Raw genomic sequence first — 17,470 nt, forward strand, 5'->3', positions numbered from 1 at the left:
GCAAAATGAGCAAGAACGCTCATTTGTACATCGTTCTAGACAGAAATAAATGGCCTTTTTAGAAAGTGAACCATGGATGGGGAAATGTTGGCAGTCTTCTCAAAAAAGGCTTGAATTCAAGAAGTTTTAGATTTGCGTGATTTTTTTTTGAGTTGCAAAATCCACTTGAACATGACGCTGCTTTTTTCGAGGTTTCTTAAGAACCATTCGAGCCACAGAATTCGTTTTGGCATCGTTGGATAGAGAGTAGAGGGTCATGGGAAAAGCGTGCAAAGCATTTTCGATTTAAAATTAACTGAGGAAGACACTCTCTTGAGCTACCAACGTCACGGGACATCCCGTATAATAAATAACCCCCCTTAGTTAAAGAAAAATCATAACGTGAGTTTTATGGTTTTTATTAACAACAGCTTGAAATTTCACATGATATTCATTCAAGGTAAAAAAATTCTCACACCCACACTCTTCATCTGCCTCTTGTCTTACTTAGTTCTTCAGAAACTTTGCACTTTCGAGTGACATGTCGCCTGCTTGTTCTAAATATGAAATCAAAGTCAAGTTGGACGAAAGCCACTGGAACAAGCACTAAAGTCTTCTTTTCTTGGATATCAGTCTTCAGCATATACACACGTAAATCAGCTGGCAATCTTCTAAACAAAGGGGCTTTGTCGATTCATGCCATCCAATAGAGGTTGTTTATCTTCAACTAACACAACCGCTTCCAAATAGTCGATTTCCGACGTGTTTGAAGCGTTGTTAAATACTGTTACAATAGTGGTAGAACAAGACGAACGGGAAGGTTTGGTGTCCAAAAATCCCCCTTCCGGGCAGCTAGCGAGACTGTCCTATTAGGAGGTAGGATGGGGTTAAAGGACCGTAGTTTTTAGCGTCAGCAGAAAACAGGCTTGAGGGTCTCGAATTTAAACACTTTTATCCGTACTATTAACGTGTACATGCTAACAAAGTGCAAAGAAGAATTACTGATCACCGTAACGCTTCTAAGCGGTTGACTAGGGATCCATAGATCTGCGTATTGTGAGGAAAAAATGTATGTACATATATAATTTTGGTAGATTTACAGTTGTATAAATATATTCCCTCATTTTCTTATGAGAGAAGAAAAATCTGTTTAGTAAAATTTATTTTCGCGTATATTTTATAGGTATGTCCACAGTCGACAAAACACAAAATAAAAAATACATGCAAAAGTAATAAAGCTACTTATTTTTTTAATATAATTGTAGGCCGTTTCATTTCCCTCCTGATTTCTTTATACTGTTTTAGTTTCCCATGGGTTCTACACCTTTTGCAAAACGAATCTACTTTTTATAAATTAAATCGATCCTACGCTCTTGTCTATTCGCAAATTTTGTAATCACTTTGTCATTAAAATTGTTAATTTCGGAGATAAACTTTTTTTCAACCGATAGCATGGAAAGGGCTGTTAAACGATCAGCGCCATCCTCGGTCATTGAATTTTTCAGAAAGGTTTTGACTCGTTTGAGCGTTGAGAAACATCGTTCGGCCTCGGATGTTGCCATCGGAGTTGTCACCACAATTTCGAGCAATTTTTTCGTCTCTTTCAACGTGTTGCCCAGATGGTTTGCAATTATAAATTTCAGAAGTGGCAGTACGCCGTTTAATGTCCTGCAATCGCTTCTTGAGTAAATAACAGACAGTTCAATTCGTAATCGTTCTCTATCAAGCGTCGGATAAAAGGAACATACAGAAGTGAGTTTTTCCTCAGGAAATTTACCGTAATACTCTCCAAAGTGTTCGGAGAAAAAGAGTGACGCAACTACTAGATGCTCTGTAAAATGAAATCGGTCCTTTGCACAATTTATAATGTCCTCACACACTTCTAAAGCAGAAATCCATGGACGATGGCGCTTATTTTCTGGTGGCTCGTAGCTAATGATATTCGAGGCTTCGCTAATGATGTTATCAATATTGTTTTGTACTTGAATGATATTGCTTTCAAAATTATCGATAGCGTCTTTGACGCGAGTGGGGTCGATGTTTCTTTGCTGCAATTCATTATAGAGGATGTCAACGTGGGGCATCACATGATGGAAAAAAGTCAACCAAAAATTGAATATCGGGTCATTTAATGTACGACGAATAGAGGCGGCTGCACTGCAAACTGTGCTGTTGGTGAATTGCTCTTCTATTTCATCCATACAGTCAATGAGAGCGTTTCTATTTTCGTACACCACATTAATGGTCCATATATTAAAGTTCCATTGGGTCGTAGCGCAGGGAGAAATTCCGTTCACAATCCTGTTCAATACTTCTATTCGCTGGGGTGAATTATTGAAAAACACAGGAATATCCTGCAAATTTCCGAAAAATACGCGCACCTGCCTATTTGTGGAAGCAGCTTTGGAAATAACCAAATTCAGCGGATGGGCATAACAATGAACATAGTGAGCGCAGGGGTACTGTTTTTTAATTAATGCTTGGACTCCTGCATGTTGGCCGCTCATCACCGATGCACCATCATAACTTTGTGAAATCAGTTTGTTGGGTGAATTTTGCACTAAAGGATCCAGAACGGATAAAATTGTGTTACTAAGTGTGTCCGGATCACCTCGTTCAGGAACTAGGTAGTTCCAAAAGCGTTCAACTGGCTCACCATCGCGAACGTATCTCAAAATAACTGCCATCTGAGATTTTGCCGCAACATCCGTGGTTTCGTCCGCCATGATCGCCAAAAATGAAGAATTATTAATTTCGTCAATTATTTGCTCGTGGCAAACTTCGAGCATACACTGTAGCAAATCGTTCTGTATTTCTTTGGAGGTGCCTTTAAATACCGAAGAATTCTTCAAATGCTCGCTGAGAGTGGCATCTAGTTCAGCCGAAAAATGTATAAGGCCACGAAATATCTCCGGATTCTCCGAAGTTTCGCTCTCAACATCATCATGCCCCCGAAGAGCCAATTCAAAAGCTCCACAAAATTTTATGCAATTGATAATTTTTGATAAAATGTACCGATTCTTTGACACACTTTCATTATGTTTCTGCACCTCTATCCAATAACCAGAATCTAGTTGAGCGATGATATTAGTTGAACCGAGTAAAGCAAATTCCAAGCAATTATGAAGATGGCTTTTAGAGTTTTCGTGTCGTTTTATCTTCATACTCAAGTGCTCTAGATCGGTGACCCCCACTCGCGTCCAAGCTTTATCGCCACCAAAAAGTAAACAGGGAAAACAGTATAAAGCGTTCTGTTTGTTGCAACCACAAATCCAGTCATTTTTCGAATAAATGTCTCGATTGAACTTACGTGTATAACTTTTGCCTCTACTTAAACCAGATTTTTCTATTACAATGTCTGGTAATGGTCTACCTTTTTCTTTCAGTTCTACCTTTTCTTCCTCCAAATATTTGAAAAATCGCTTCACGTTAATTAAATTGAAGACCACGTCCATAGTTCGCAGTTAGCAATTGTAAAAGTTATTAATATGACGAGAGGTGTTTGTTTTGGCTTGCATAAATAACGTTAATTGTTTCTACTGACGTTAATTTAAACTACTAGAACCAAGGATTGTCTTGTGGGATAAATTGGTAGATTTCCTGGAATTGTTACGGGACTGCAATGGAAATAGGAGCAGCTCACCTGTTGCCTTTGTAGTTACTGCTCACTTTTTTCTCCAGTTCGACTGGAGGAAATAATGTTACAGGATTCTAGTAGAATAACCACTTTTACTCATTGGAAAAAACTATCGTTCTTTCTATGTTTTTATTAATCACAAAATAGCGTGAAATTCAACTTTGTTTTCATGCGAGTTACAAATTGCTGTCACTCAGTCGTGTTTTCGTACTCTTCTTCTTTTGCTCTGGTTTTATGTCACGCTAGTGGCAACTTTGCACGTTGCCAAGCGTTCTTTTATTACGCTAGAACATATAATTTATGATATGACTGGCGCCAAGGTCCTCCTCAATGTGGATATACAGGGTGTTCCTTAATGACATGCCAATATTTACGGACTCAATTTTTGCATGAATTTTAGGAAGAAAACTTCATATGAAGGTATTCAGGTAATGTTAATTGGTCAGATTACCTTGAAAAACATTTGCTGCCATCCTTCTCATCTAGTTTTAAATAACAATTAATTTTTTACTGGACTCCTAAAACACTTCCAGAGGAATGACGCCAATTCTGAATCACCCTGTATTATTGAACAATCAATTCAAAATTTCTCTTTTATATTAAAATATACAGGGTGTTTCATAAAATAAAAGGTTTAGGTCCGATAACTTTTTAACCTGACCCCGTATCCTTATTCTCAAAACGGCCCGTTATTTAACGTTCATTATACCGATACTTTTGCATAAAACATTTTTCTGTACCTCTTTTACCTTGGAAAATATAGTCAATTTGAAATTGAAAATTTTGTTGATTTTCTTCTGTATCTGTTAAGCGAACAAAAACTTTTAAATTTTTATTTTATAATTTTCAACACATTTTATAACACATCAAGCAAGAAATGATGCGCAAAAAATGCAAGGAATATTTTGATATTTCATCATAGAATCACTTATTTTATTTGATATTTGTATCAAAGGGATTACTTTTTCTGCCCGAGCGATACACAATTAACGATTGCGAGTTTCTAGATGCCCTGTATATTCAGTTCGCACAAAATAATTATTTAAATTATACGGTTCCGCAATGAAATACCTATCGTGCGGATAAAACAATACACTTCAACTATTTCAACAGTATTTATTGCTCATGCAACTGATTAACGTGGGATAATTTTTTTTCTGTATTCTTGATGGAACAAACGACAGAAAAATCTGTTGCCTCTTAAACATGTATTAACATTAAAAATAATAGGCGACTTTATTCATAGGCCCCTATATGTCCTCTCTCAGGTCTAGTTTTATTATTATTATTATTCGCCAGTCGCTCGAACAATTATGGCTTTCACAATGTATAATTACAGCTTATTAGTTTTTGCGTTGGTTTAGCCTTGATGATTCACTCTAACTGTGCTTTAGTTACTCAAACTTTGGATTTGGTGAACATGTATTTATTTAGAAGCCGTTTTTGGCAATTTTATCGGGCTGAGATTAGGAGGCGAAAAACGGAATTTTTAATGCCCACAAGATTAAATCAGACCTTTGGATTAGTTTAAGTAGGTAATACCTCAAGAGGCTGTCGACGTTTCCTTGTTGAGTTAGAAATAACATTCGTAACACTCATACATACATACACACGATGTTGAAACAATGTACGCTATCAATTTTTGTTGTTATCTAGCATTGAACGAACATGCTAATATTACGGGACTTTGGAAAATGTTATAGGTATTAAATGGAAATGAGTTATGCAAAATCACCACAAGTTGGAATTGGATAAATACAAATAACAAGTGGTTTTACACTGGAAGGTGTCCAAATTAAATTACGAGGTTTTTCGTTCTCAAACGCCACCCCAGGAATGCAAATAGCCAACTGTTTCACATTGGCCAGCAGGAGGTCCCGATCGATCACCCATCGATCACGATCGGGACTACATTAATCCTTCAAGCTCCTACAAGATTATTACGCAAGAAAATGGGATTACTAAAATGTTTGGGAGTTTTTTGATCAGAAAATGCACATATTTCAAGTTTGCGTAACTGCATTCGGGAACTGGAAAAGTTTCGCGAGACTGGAATATGAGCAGGTAAATATTATACATCTTATAGTAAATAGACGACGATAAACCGTGAAAATAATAACGGTTATTAGAGTGTAACAATTTCGTTCTACCTAATAAGCTGTGAAGGTAAAAAACCGCTAGACTTGGTAATTGCTTGAGGATTGATGTTTTCCTTTTAGCTGAAACACAATTGGAATTATCCTGATCTTGATATGAGTCTAGCCTGAAATTCAACTTCAAGTTAACACCGTTGTATGTACAAATGCATGATTAAACTATTAGGTCACAGTTAATTCAAGACTAAAGTGGGAAATTTTGTGCTTATTGGTCGTAGGCATAAATCAGGCGAATTGGTGTGATTGGAAAATTGCAAGTTGTGGAGCGAATTTTCCAGCATTTCAAGCTTTTCGTTTAAATTGGCTTAAACTTAAAATGCACATTTACGACCGAATTAGTACCCTATTAGTACTGAACAAAAAGTGTACAGATACTTGGTCGAAGTTTCTCAGATTTGCCGTTTTTAAGATATCGGCTACCCAAAAAAAACGAGTGGCTGGCAGAGTCGGAAATACAAACCCCTGCTGGAAGGCCAATTTTCCAAGATAAAACCTAGCGTCCTTGTGTAAAATTGAAGTTTTCCTACGTGCTTTTCGGCACTTTTATGTTAGTTAGGTAGGTATGTACTGATTAATACATCTTTCGACACTGAATAAACGATACAGGTAAGCATACTGATAACGCATTAAAATAAACGTGAGTTAACAATATCGTTGATAGCGATCCTTTCAGACTATATATATACAGAGCAGGCAAAGGAATTTGACGAAATTTCTGAGCCTTGTCGCTACTTTTCCTGCCACCTAATCAAACCGAAATGAAATGCAGGAATTTCTTCCTGCTCGCGTATAAACGGTTTGTTCAGATTGCAATTACAAACCTAATTTAATTATTACAGCTTGCGTAATAACTGATTCAGCAATTGTACACCTTGAGAGCGAAATTGCAGCAGAAAACCGGAGCGAATAAAAAAACAGGACAAGACTTGGTACTTTTGAATTGCAACATTCGTGTCTATAGAAAATGGGAAGTCTGAACCAGAACCTACATTAATAGCTTAACAGTATTGCTTACCTGTTTGATGACAATTTCATAAGTTTATAACAAAGAACTAAACGCGGAAACACCTGTTGAATTTGCACGGAAATACAACGAAATCCACCTAAACGAGGCTGGTTTCGTTCTGTTCACTTTTGCGTTCAGCCTGCGGACACTGACAGTCCCAGTCAGAGCAGACACCAACCGGATTATTCGTGTGACGTGTTTCCAGCAAAATTATTCGTTTAAACATCGAAGCTTAGCCAAACAAATTCAAAAATCCCATATAAAACATGGGCTTTTATTGCAACATAAGAAAGCCCATTTAACTATGCATTAGTGCATAATATCAAGCAAACAGTTATGTGGATTCAGCGAACGTCAGCACTAATAAAGCTGCTCCCTCCCTAAACAGTAAAATCACTTACGTCCCATACAACCTAACCTCAGAATCAATGTGTCAAACTAGTAAACAGCAAGACAATGTTTATTTATCAAGCCAATTTGCCGTTTATATAATAAACAATGAACGAAGAAAGTTTAGCAGACTCCGATGACACAGTCATTGTTGATAAAGATGAACTGAATAAAATTCTGAAAAACTACTCAAACGAGGACCACAATGCCCACCCTTCAACATCCAAACGACCCGGGCTGAATATTTACTCTTTGGACGACTTTTCCGACGCAGAGAGCGTATGTGAGCCAGTAGAAAGCCGATATCAAGCAACCAGTACAGTGACTAGCACTAAACCCTCCTGGCAAATCAACTTCTCAGCTGCAGACTTCCTGGAAGACTCCGGCGATTCTGATGTTATTCTCACTCAGATCAGTCAGGCGGAGGCCACGCGCCAGCAGACCTTTAGCAAAGAACTTCAGTCGCTATTAACCACTGAAAAACCTATCAGAATTAGTGAGCATCGCTCAGACGTGGAACTTGAAGATGCAGCTGAATGCGATCTCAATGCTGAATTGGAAATGTGGAAGAATAATTTCAAAGCCAATACACTGTCCAGTGAGTCAAATTCCCAACCGAAAGTGACTCTGGATGAAGACAATGACGGTTAGTCCAGCCTCTTATAATAGCTAATGGTCATTTTAGGGTGTTGTGTTTATAGAAGCTCCTAAAACAAAGAGGGGCAGAAGACAAACGTCCGCGGAAAAAGAGGCCGAAAAGGCAAAAAAGCGCGAGCAAAAGGAAGTGGAGAAGGAAAATCGAAAGCAAGTGAAGAACGCCTTAAAAAACGTGAAGTATTTCACCCACCCTGAGCGGATTTTGGTACAGTGAAGCTTTCACCATTGGACACTGTGACTCAACACGTTATTAGTAATTCGCATTTCAGGACCTAACAGTTAACATTGACGAAGAAATATCGAACAAGTCGTACGGAAAAGTATTAGAAACCGGATTAACTTGTGGATACTACAAATTTGCAGTATCCAAACAAATAAGGCCAAATTTAATTTCCTGGACAAAAAATCCAGTGAATATTCGCAACTAAAGAGTTCAGAACTTGAGTTACTTACTACTTTTTCCAGACTGGCCAATCAAGCAACAGCCTGAACGAACCTGAAAAGCAGTACATGTTAATAATTGAAGTAGCCGAATTTATTGAGCATATTTCCAACAATACTCTAACGGCCCATATTCAGTCTTTACTGATCTTGCCGGAAATAGAGCACCTCACTATAGCAGTAATGGGGCTGCGAAGTTACTACAAATACCTAGACAGTCAAAGAAATAAGGATTTCAAGGTTTTAAAAACCATTTGCCTCTAATATATGCATAACTCATTTCGCTCGTAGAATGCAGTAGCAGACGCCCCAGACAGATCAACCAGACCTGCTGGGAATATACCGTTTAAGTATTTGCCGAAAATACCTAAAAAAGAAATCGACAAAAAGCTGGTTGAGCTGCAATTTTTCTGCAAATCTACTTATGTTCGCCTTTTGGAAATGATCGAAGACTTAGTGGGGTTTGTGATCGAATGCACAAAATCCGTGGCAAATAGGGCCGAAAGGTAAAAAAGGACTGTCCGCAATAATTGAATAAACAAGACAAACATTCATTTTCAGACTATCCAAATCGAACGCTTTGCAAGCCGAGAATGAATATTTTGCGGTAAATAACAGAGACTGCGTGCCCATAGATAAAGATGGCAATGGTTTATTCCGCTTGTGGAGCCAATGCCTAGTAATCTTTCCCTCGGCTAGTCTGGAAACAGCAGAAGCCATTACTTCTGTTTATCCGACATTACATTCATTAATTCAGGTAAGGGGTATTCATTAATAAAAAAAATCGAAGTTGCTTTAGAGCATGTAATTGCTTTCGTTCAAGAAGCTTTTACGTTAGAAAGTTATCCTGGTGGTTTTTAGGAATTTAGGCCTAAAACCCCGCAAAACTCAGTCGCGAAAATCTAACTCAGTTTACCTTAGTTTCTCTCTTAAAATATCCCCATGCGTTAGTAGAAAATTATTGGATTTTCCCGTTGTGAATTTGAAAAAACTCAGTAAAATTTTAGGCGTATAAATCCTGTGACGATGAGAAATCCCGGGAATTATTGCTGCAAAATATCTTAGTTAGGAGAAGAGCAGATCCACTAGATCGTCCCAGAAAACTGGGGCCTGAGCTTAGTAAGAAAGTGTATAAGGTATTTTTCTCCAAAGACAATGTTTCCATTAGCAATTAAAGCCATAGATATCCATCACATTTAATCAGAGGAATTATTAATAGAACATGCTAATTAGATGTAAATAAATCTATTAAATCTTATACCTAGGACAGTCTTTCAGCAAATTTAATTAATTTAAAAATTATCGTACAACCGAAAATCCCTTGAACCTTTCTGAGTAAGGATTCGTATGTTTCTGCGGCATATAAGACCATTCGGTTGAAAAATTTCACGCAAAGTCAAGTACCAACCTTATTTCCTCATGTACTGTGTAATTTTGTGTAAATGTTCTACAATAGCAGCCATCACAGCAGTAACAGACGAATCAATCAAATTTTGGATCTCATGCACAGCTTCCTCATCGCCTAAATCCAACATTAACTTATCCTGAACTTTCTTAACGGCTTTGTCCGGTTCCAAGGCTATATCTGGTACGCTAGCTTTTGTCATCAAGGAAAACAAGTTCAGCATTAGATTTGCGTGCCTGAAAATATCAGTTGCTTTAGAGAATACATGGACTGATTTAGTGTTAATTGGTTATCCACCTTCTTAGATGCAAAAACGCCGTATAGCAGAGTTTTTTGAACTCTTGATAATGCTCCGAGTTGATGCCACCCATTGCTTCAACCATTTCTTTACTTAGTTTCATTGGAGGTGGCAATGGCTTGGGATCTCTACCCAGAATGTACCTAAATTTAAAAATATATATAAATAAAAAAAATATATATTTATTAGAGGTAATTAATGGTCCTTACCCAAAATCTATATGAAACAACCGTCCATCTTGGGTAAGCAGCAGGTTGTCCAGATGTCGGTCTCCGACCCCTAATAAATATGTGATTACACAATATCCAGCACATGACCGTATATAGGCGTCCATTATGTCAGGTTGTATCCCATAAGGCGCGTTTTCTTGTGGGTGATTTTTCCTGAAGTAGTTCTGGATGCTGCCTAAAAAAACTTTTTGTTTAAGCATTTTCAATCAAAAGCTTTTATAACTATACCTTCGGAAGCCAGCACTTCAGCAACAGTGGTTGACTGAATAAACTGCACAAACCCATGCTTTGTACTCGTAGCCAATACTTTATAAGGTGTCAGCTTAAGATCCAGATTTTCCTTATTTAGTAGCTTATCCATTAGGGTGATCATCTGTAGAATCAGTTGATCCTGCCGCAGATCGTCTCCGAGTTTGAAAATAGCCACGTATTCTGTGCCTTCACTAGTTATGAAGTTGAGCCTGGCTGGCATTAAGGCCGACTTGAACAGCATGGCTTTTTCAGGAATAATACCCGTGATCATCACCTGAAATTACTTAGAAAATTAAAAAAATTAAATTATTTGAAGCGTGCGGTTTTACCTCTGGATCTAGAGGCAGCGGAATCGGGTCAAACTTGGAAAAATTATACTTGAACGCATCAGGATCGGCCAGTAAGTCTTTGAGTTTTTGAATTTTTGCAGATCTATACGCATTTTCTCTTGATACGGTTTTAATTAAGTGTACAAGTTTATCGATAAATTTCTGCTGCTTTGTTAAAGTTTCGCGCTTTTTCTGCATGGCTTCAGTGCCTTTCGCCAGCGTTTGCGAAAAGGTCTTCATCACTGCTACGTACATGTTGCGAACGTCCTCCTAAACAAAATATTTAGATCAGATGGGGTTTCAGAAAAAAAATTCTGTTTTTCTCTCGACCGTATAAGGTATCTATTTCTTACATCTTGCTTAACGGTGCCTTCCTGGTCTTCGCATTCAAGCAGCAAATACCAAAAGAAGTAATTGGCCAGAGTGAAATTTTTGCAAGCTCGGGAAATCAGAAAAGACGCCAAATCATTTATGTCTTCTTCTTCGTACATGTTGCTTCGAAGAGTGTCCGTGTTTCCTGATTCGGTGCAAACGTTTTTAACTATGGAGGGAACCACATGTTGGGTTGTCTAAAAAACATATTTTAAAAGAACATCGCAAGAAAAGCAAGTATAAAAAGTTACCGCTTGAACTGGCACAGTTTCTTCCTCAACAACACTGTTATCTACTGAAGAAGCTAACTCATCAGCATTATTATAACTGGACGATTTTTGTAATACTGTTTCAGTTGTAACAGTGCAGTTGCTGTCTTTGGAATCTTTCTTCTCCAGGCAATTGTTGGCGGTTTCTTCCGTTATAGAATACACGTCATATCCGGATGCCAGCCTCGCAAATCCTGAAACAAATCAGGAGTTTGCATTTCGATTGACTCATTTTTAAACATTGTACCTTCTTTAATGGTGGCAAAACTTTCATATTTCAATGCCTGTACAAGTTGCAGTAAATAGAGCAAAATTTCATTATCAGGAGCCTGCTGTAAGCGGCTTATCGCATATCTGCGAACGGCCGGATTTGTATAGTTGGGACTAAGAAGTTCCAAAGCGTCTGAAATGTTTCATTTGTAAATATTTTTCTATAACTGAGTTAGAGCCGCACCTTCAATGTCCATGGGAACCCACATATCAATAAGGTGCAATGCTTGGCGAACCTCATTCTGATGACGCCAATTAACGCACTTTAGGAACTTTGCTAATGCTTTCTTTTGCGTGCTTAGGTAGAATCTACAATAGGCTAATGAGCGACTGTTTGTATCCCACGCGTAATGAAATTTACCGGAATTTCCATACATGGTCCTGCTCTTCGCTGGACAGTTGCTGAGTTGGAGGATAAGAGACGATTTTATTTAAAATATCTCTTACTGCGGCATTGGGTTTTGCATCTTTATCATTGTGGCCACTTCGCACAGACCGGGCCAGCATGTGATGTTTGCGTTCCACTAAATTTTCCTGCGGACAAATTGGTTGTTAAAAATCTCCTGAACATTTTCTGAGCTGCAATTTTAGGTCGAGTAAACCAGGAAACCCTGAAAGATTCCCAACTTACATCTGGCCCCATAAATTGATCAATCTTCTCGCGTTGTAGACAATTGACCAGATCGAGTTCACTGACTAATTTCGACAGAATATCCGCCTGATGTTTAAGACTTTCGTTTTCCTTTTTAACCATACTTAAGGCAAATTTGGTGGGACTTGAGTTCGCACAGTCGCGACATTCCCAATTAGTTTCACTAACATCGAACAACATGCATGCTCGTTCCAGGCACTTTTTGTGAAGGTAACGATTACAATTCAGGCATTTCACTGCACTGGATTTCACTACATGTTCGCATAACTGGCACTGAATTGTTTTGTTAGTGGTGACTGATTTGGATTTTTGTGAAGTTAATTTCGTAGTCATTGCGGCCCATAAGTTGGAAGCTTTGGACATAATAATGGCAAGTTTTAGGGCTTACATTGGTTTTAAACAACTGGACGAATATTGGTGAAAATGGGCAAAGAAACAATTAAAACTGCCGACGTCCTTAAATTGCGAAAAATTCATGATGATTTCTACTGGCTTGGTCGCGCATTAATTCACATAATTCTAGCCTACAACTGTAATAACTTCACATTCACTATACGCATATGGTTCATTATCTCGCCAATAAACTCCACAATCCCAATAAATATTGGAATAACAATAGACTGAATTAAATAACACTTAAGTTGCTGCCGCTGGCGGACGCGACAGTCAAAAAAAGTATACACCACGTAATAAAACCGCTTATCAATATGATAAACCAACAAACTGTTCTAGCTATCGCAAAATTAGAAATAAATTAAGTTCATTTTTCAACTGATATTCTTATCTATCTGGGCTTTACAACGATGACGGTTTCTGGTGAACGAAGACACTGATGGAAATTTGCAAACCAGTTGACCTAGTGGCCCACTTAATGTATTCAAGAATTTGTTTATGGTGTGCATACTGCCAATTAAGCGGAATTATATAACGTCCTCCTTTGAAGCCGATTTCTACAATTATTACATATGAAATAAAGCATGCGAAGCTTTTGGGAATGTTGGGAACTAGACATGATACGAGAGTAAAGTTAACCGTGATTGAGGCGGAAATAATACTTTTTGAAAACTTCCAAAATAAAAATCCAAATAAAACCTTCAACAATCAGCAATTATAGTCGCCCCAAATTGCAAACTTACATCAAAGGGACTGTATGTAACTCACCTTTCCTATTTCAGGATCAGGAACAAAAACCAAATCAGCATTCGGTTTAAACGTGTGAATATCTTCACCGTTTTGCTCGAAATAAACCACATGATACGCCGTATTGTTCACAGCGAATTTTTGAAACTTTACAGTTAGATACATGTGATTGGAGGCTTTCTTTTCATTGGCATACGTATTTTCTAATTTTCTGAACGTTAGTCTGTCCAGCCAGTCAACCTGAATTCATTAAAAGCGATGATGATGAAAATTTTTTGCTTTAAATCCCCCATACCTTGTGAATGTGCCCGTTTCTATATCGTTCGGTTAAGTTATCCAGCTTCCACATTTCGTATGTAGACGGATCGTTTTTGTCATGTCCTTTACCGGGGGTTGTAGTAGGGGTGTGGCCATCTGCAACCACATTGGGCCAGATTCTGAGATCCAACATTCCCTAAACATGTGAATATGAATTAATCTAGTTGGGATACAATTTTTGCGGTTTTTACCTCTCTGAACATGCCATGTTTACTGAAAAGAGACACTGTGGTGCCTCCGACTGGAATCAACTTATCAGGGCCCCCACAATCGAACACCGATAAGGCTAGTTGAGCGGTTCGAGGCAAATCGCAAAACTCCAGCGGGATGTGCAACCACTCATTCCAACTGGAATGCATTTACATTCTTACAAGAGCTTTTAGAGCATTTAGAATTGGTCTTACTTCCAGCCATTAGTGAATGGCTTGTGCTCAGTCCCAACTGGTAGACAGAGCGGCTCGTTGTTATCCCATATTTGACACTCAACCATTAAATCAGAACACCCATCCCGAATTTCATTGGAAAACTTTAGATGGGGCTCTCTTAAAAGCTCCTCGTAGGTTGGTTTTAGTCTTCTACCATCCAGGCTTCCACTGGAACAGGCTTGAATTTAGAATATTTTGGAACTGCCTCGGCACGGTTTGAAGGATAACAAAATAGCAATGTTTGAAGGAGATTTAATGGAATTAGGCTCAAATTGGTAAGTTTCGAACCAAGTGGAACCAGTTGTGTAAAGTACAAAGCTTGATAATCAAACAACAGGTTGGCAGTAGCAATGCAATAATTGTGTAAATTACTAACAATAAATGGGGTTTTAGCCAGAAAAACTTACATTTTCACCTGGATTTTTGTCTCGATGTCTGAGCTGTAGATGTAATGGAACTTATCACTTAGCCTATCTGACTCGTCCATATTAAGTATAAAACCGTTTAAACGCCGTTTTAGTCTAGAAAAAGGGATAACTAATAATTCTATATTTTTTATAGCACTGTTTGTAAATACAGTCGGTAAAATGTCAGGATGTCAGTATCAAATTGACACTGTCAATTGCCATCAATGTACGTCTTGTGGCGAACTCTATCCGCCACTTCTCAAGTAGCAGCTTCAACCGAAACGCCAGCTATATCTCCCCCACTAAGATCTGCGGCGTTCCATACAAAYAGAACTTCCAATCCGTACTTACAATCACAGAACATACCCCCATACATACATAGGGGGGATATTTTGTGCTTACAATACGTATAAGCCACAGGTATAAACTTCCAATGTACTTTATCCGACGTCTAAGGCAGGGCCTACCTAAGCCAGAGACAAGTCCAWTAGTTAGGCCAGGGATGGAACGCATGGYGCTTCAACGCGCGCCATAGTCTCATCTGGAAAAAATATGGAAATGTGGCAGCGCSRGAGTAGTCTGKAATTTGAGCGTATTTTTAAAAATTGCTGTGGRAAACGATATTTTTTTATTTSGATAAATAAAAAGTTGTAGGAATTTTTCGAGCGTTTTCAATATTGAGAACAAAAGTTYATGTTGTGGACAGCAGGTAGTRAAAAAAATTCAGAGCAAACGTTTTTTACGGGAATTGGAGACTCACCGTCAAATTATGGAAAATACTGGTTATTAAAAGTAAAAAGCGCTAATTTTGTACTAACACTATTTACTGCTGTTCTTCGATACACCCAAATATTCAATAATTCTCCGTTTATCGCACCCTGAAATCCAGATATTCCTAAATCCAACGCATTGACACAATCGAAGCCTGTTAATTAGCAGTAAGCATTATCCTGGAATGCTATGGCAAGTTCATGTGTACCTAATGTAGTCTATCATGTCGATTATCGCTTGCTTTCGCCTTGGAAAATGAAAAATTTCAATAAATAATTGCGCTCAAGACTGTATGATGCGCATTATAGGCAGGTATCTCACAAAGGGAGAATTATTGTGTTTATTTACAACAAAGCTTTATGGGCACTAACAATAACCGAGTTTGTGCCAGATTATGGTATTTACGATCATTCTGGATAACCAGATTCTGGAAATTTTCACGGCGGGGCGACGCCATCCGATTAGGGTCTCCGCATTAAATCGTTACGTGGATTTCATTGAGAACTGATTTAAGTGCCAATTTCCATTGAAAGCTGTTTATTTATGAAATTAATACAGTTGGTTTAGGAATTTTAGTTCAGCCTAAATCCGGCACCAACATAAAGCAGTTATTTTTTCATCTATAAGGTTCTTAAACCTCAGTTGCAGAACTTTGCTTCTTAAAATAAATGCCTGTTTCTTTATCAAACTTTTCAACAAATTCTACAAAGCCTGGTTCAGTTCAATGTCCTAATTGCGACATTGGATATAATGTGCGAGGCTTTTAATAGCATTCTCTACCGAAGTATATACATATAGAACTTTTTTTGTCACTAACACGGATAATTACCTAAATTGATTTAATGAGATTAGATTTCCCGTTTTATCGGTTTTCTCCAGAAAACAGATAACAGTTCTGTGAAAAATTAGTGAATCTTAAAGTTACAGTGATTTTAGAAGTGAAACTGCCTGGAATTTTACTTGAACATAATGAAAACTTAAATATATTTCATTCTTTACCTAACGACTTTCCATTATTATTATTGACCCATGGAAATAAATATGACTTCTCGCTATGAAAATAAAGTAAATAATGTTGACTTCTCAGGTAAGTAGTAATTTTGTTTATTGCGCCCTGAATTGGGCACTGATTTGGGCTTTTCTATCATTGTTTCTGTAGGACAAAAACGGGTGGTTCATTTTTTGGGAAAAAGCTCCTAAATAGTTGATTTACATTTCGTCTAACCTCGGAAAAGTCGGCTTTTCCCGATGCCGACCTCCGCCGGTCTAATCTTGCAGAAATATGGGCAGTGCGACCTACGCCATCAGACATCGGGTTGTTGCAGCTTTTCTCCGGAAAATACGCACATTTTCACGCGACTTACATTTTCCGGTCGAGTGACAAATTTTCTTTAACCGGAAAACTTGCAGTGATTGACTTCGTGATTAGTTTGGTGCAAGTGACTGTCTAAAAAGCTTAAGATATCGAATTGTGAAGTAAGTGCAGTTTCATCTAAATCATTTTTAATATAATGACTGTTTTGAATCAATTTTCCAAAGCTTGAAGAAAATGTGTCTTCAGATGACGAAAACATTTTATTTGCAAAAATTTTATTTTTAAATTTCCAATGTTCTATGTGCACGTGATAGAGTTTTCAAAAATTTTAAGAGGAATTTTAATTTTTACTTTTTTTTTCTCAATTTTCGCAATTAAAAAATTGATGTTAAAAAAATAATGTTTCGAGTTTTTCCACATCGCTTGATTGGGCGCGTTTTCTTTGCCAGCACCCAATTGCTTTGAGAACTTGGTTGATTAATTTACAAATTTTGCGCAATTCAATTTCTAATGCCACTTTCGGTTTTTTGAGTAAATTTTAGATGAAAATGAGTACCATGTCGATGGGACACTTTTTCTAAAAATATTACCTATTTCGTTGCATAGAGTATGATACTCATTTTATGCTGGAACTGGCCCAAAAATACAAATCTCGTAGCAAAATCGATTTGCAATCCTTTAAACAGAGGCAAGTGCAAATAACACTTGCCAAGTCGTTTTACGAGTTGTTTTTTTCAAATTCTCGATCTTG

At 37.7% G+C, this 17,470-nt stretch overlaps 4 protein-coding genes across 10 annotated transcripts in view; 2 read left to right on the forward strand and 2 right to left on the reverse strand.

The window, feature by feature from the left end:
* LOC109546208 (myosin heavy chain 95F) overlaps nucleotides 1–6,876 on the reverse strand; it is a 17,598-nt gene extending 10,722 nt beyond the window's left edge. For all 5 annotated transcript variants that reach the window (XR_007281902.1, XM_019917080.2, XM_019917077.2 and 2 more), the window contains exon 1: nucleotides 6,788–6,876. The gene's annotated coding sequence lies outside the window, so the exon portion shown is untranslated. The remainder of the gene's footprint in view (nucleotides 1–6,787) is intronic.
* A 190-nt stretch (nucleotides 6,877–7,066) lies between these two features.
* LOC109546212 (crossover junction endonuclease EME1) lies at nucleotides 7,067–9,538 on the forward strand. 2 transcript variants are annotated; one of them, XM_019917087.2, is made up of 7 exons: nucleotides 7,067–7,814; nucleotides 7,873–8,030; nucleotides 8,095–8,235; nucleotides 8,291–8,506; nucleotides 8,558–8,772; nucleotides 8,828–9,023; nucleotides 9,274–9,538. In XM_019917087.2, the coding sequence occupies exons 1-7, from the start codon at nucleotides 7,277–7,279 to the stop codon at nucleotides 9,439–9,441; spliced, it is 1,632 nt and encodes a 543-aa protein (XP_019772646.2). In that variant the 5' UTR covers nucleotides 7,067–7,276; the 3' UTR covers nucleotides 9,442–9,538. The 2 variants fall into 2 exon arrangements, with proteins under 2 accessions (XP_019772646.2, XP_019772645.2); XM_019917086.2 differs by having other exon boundaries at nucleotides 7,126–7,814; nucleotides 7,870–8,030.
* On the reverse strand, nucleotides 9,496–14,988 carry LOC109546210 (phosphatidylinositol 3-kinase catalytic subunit type 3). 2 transcript variants are annotated; one of them, XM_048668053.1, is made up of 16 exons: nucleotides 14,804–14,988; nucleotides 14,634–14,747; nucleotides 14,206–14,394; nucleotides 13,993–14,149; nucleotides 13,779–13,937; nucleotides 13,505–13,723; nucleotides 12,053–12,225; nucleotides 11,876–12,000; nucleotides 11,669–11,824; nucleotides 11,404–11,615; nucleotides 11,134–11,349; nucleotides 10,781–11,050; nucleotides 10,428–10,725; nucleotides 10,179–10,374; nucleotides 9,969–10,112; nucleotides 9,496–9,907 (listed from the first exon to the last, which is right to left on the reverse strand). In XM_048668053.1, the coding sequence occupies exons 2-16, from the start codon at nucleotides 14,711–14,713 to the stop codon at nucleotides 9,676–9,678; spliced, it is 2,826 nt and encodes a 941-aa protein (XP_048524010.1). In that variant the 5' UTR covers nucleotides 14,714–14,747; nucleotides 14,804–14,988; the 3' UTR covers nucleotides 9,496–9,675. The 2 variants fall into 2 exon arrangements, with proteins under 2 accessions (XP_048524010.1, XP_019772642.1); XM_019917083.2 differs by lacking the exons at nucleotides 13,505–13,723; nucleotides 13,779–13,937; nucleotides 13,993–14,149; ... (1 more) ...; nucleotides 14,634–14,747; nucleotides 14,804–14,988 and adding an exon at nucleotides 12,323–13,211.
* Nucleotides 14,989–16,725: 1,737 nt separating this feature from the next.
* The window catches only part of LOC109546218 (fat-like cadherin-related tumor suppressor homolog), a 174,985-nt gene continuing 174,240 nt past the window's right edge, over nucleotides 16,726–17,470 (forward strand). Inside the window, exon 1 of the mRNA XM_048668445.1 lies at nucleotides 16,726–16,880. The gene's annotated coding sequence lies outside the window, so the exon portion shown is untranslated. The remainder of the gene's footprint in view (nucleotides 16,881–17,470) is intronic.

This window comes from Dendroctonus ponderosae, unplaced genomic scaffold (genome assembly GCF_020466585.1).
Source record: "Dendroctonus ponderosae isolate FM_Combo_2020 unplaced genomic scaffold, Dpon_F_20191213v2 Dpon_F_20191213_7, whole genome shotgun sequence".
NCBI lineage: Eukaryota > Metazoa > Arthropoda > Insecta > Coleoptera > Curculionidae > Dendroctonus > Dendroctonus ponderosae.

Bases quoted from the DNA above. Each gene is read 5' to 3' on its own strand.
- LOC109546210 (XM_048668053.1), bottom strand. From the start codon at position 14,713: ATGGACGAGTCAGATAGGCTAAGTGATAAGTTCCATTACATCTACAGC. The intron at 11,825-11,875 runs GTGCGGCTCTAA...GAAACATTTCAG, and splicing joins GGTTCCCATGGACATTGAAG to ACGCTTTGGAACTTCTTAGT. The intron at 10,113-10,178 runs GTAAGGACCATT...TTTTAAATTTAG, and splicing joins TTGTTTCATATAGATTTTGG to GTACATTCTGGGTAGAGATC.
- LOC109546212 (XM_019917086.2), top strand. From the start codon at position 7,277: ATGAACGAAGAAAGTTTAGCAGACTCCGATGACACAGTCATTGTTGAT. The intron at 8,236-8,290 runs GTGAATATTCGC...TACTTTTTCCAG, and splicing joins TTTCCTGGACAAAAAATCCA to ACTGGCCAATCAAGCAACAG. The intron at 8,507-8,557 runs GTTTTAAAAACC...TTTCGCTCGTAG, and splicing joins AAAGAAATAAGGATTTCAAG to AATGCAGTAGCAGACGCCCC.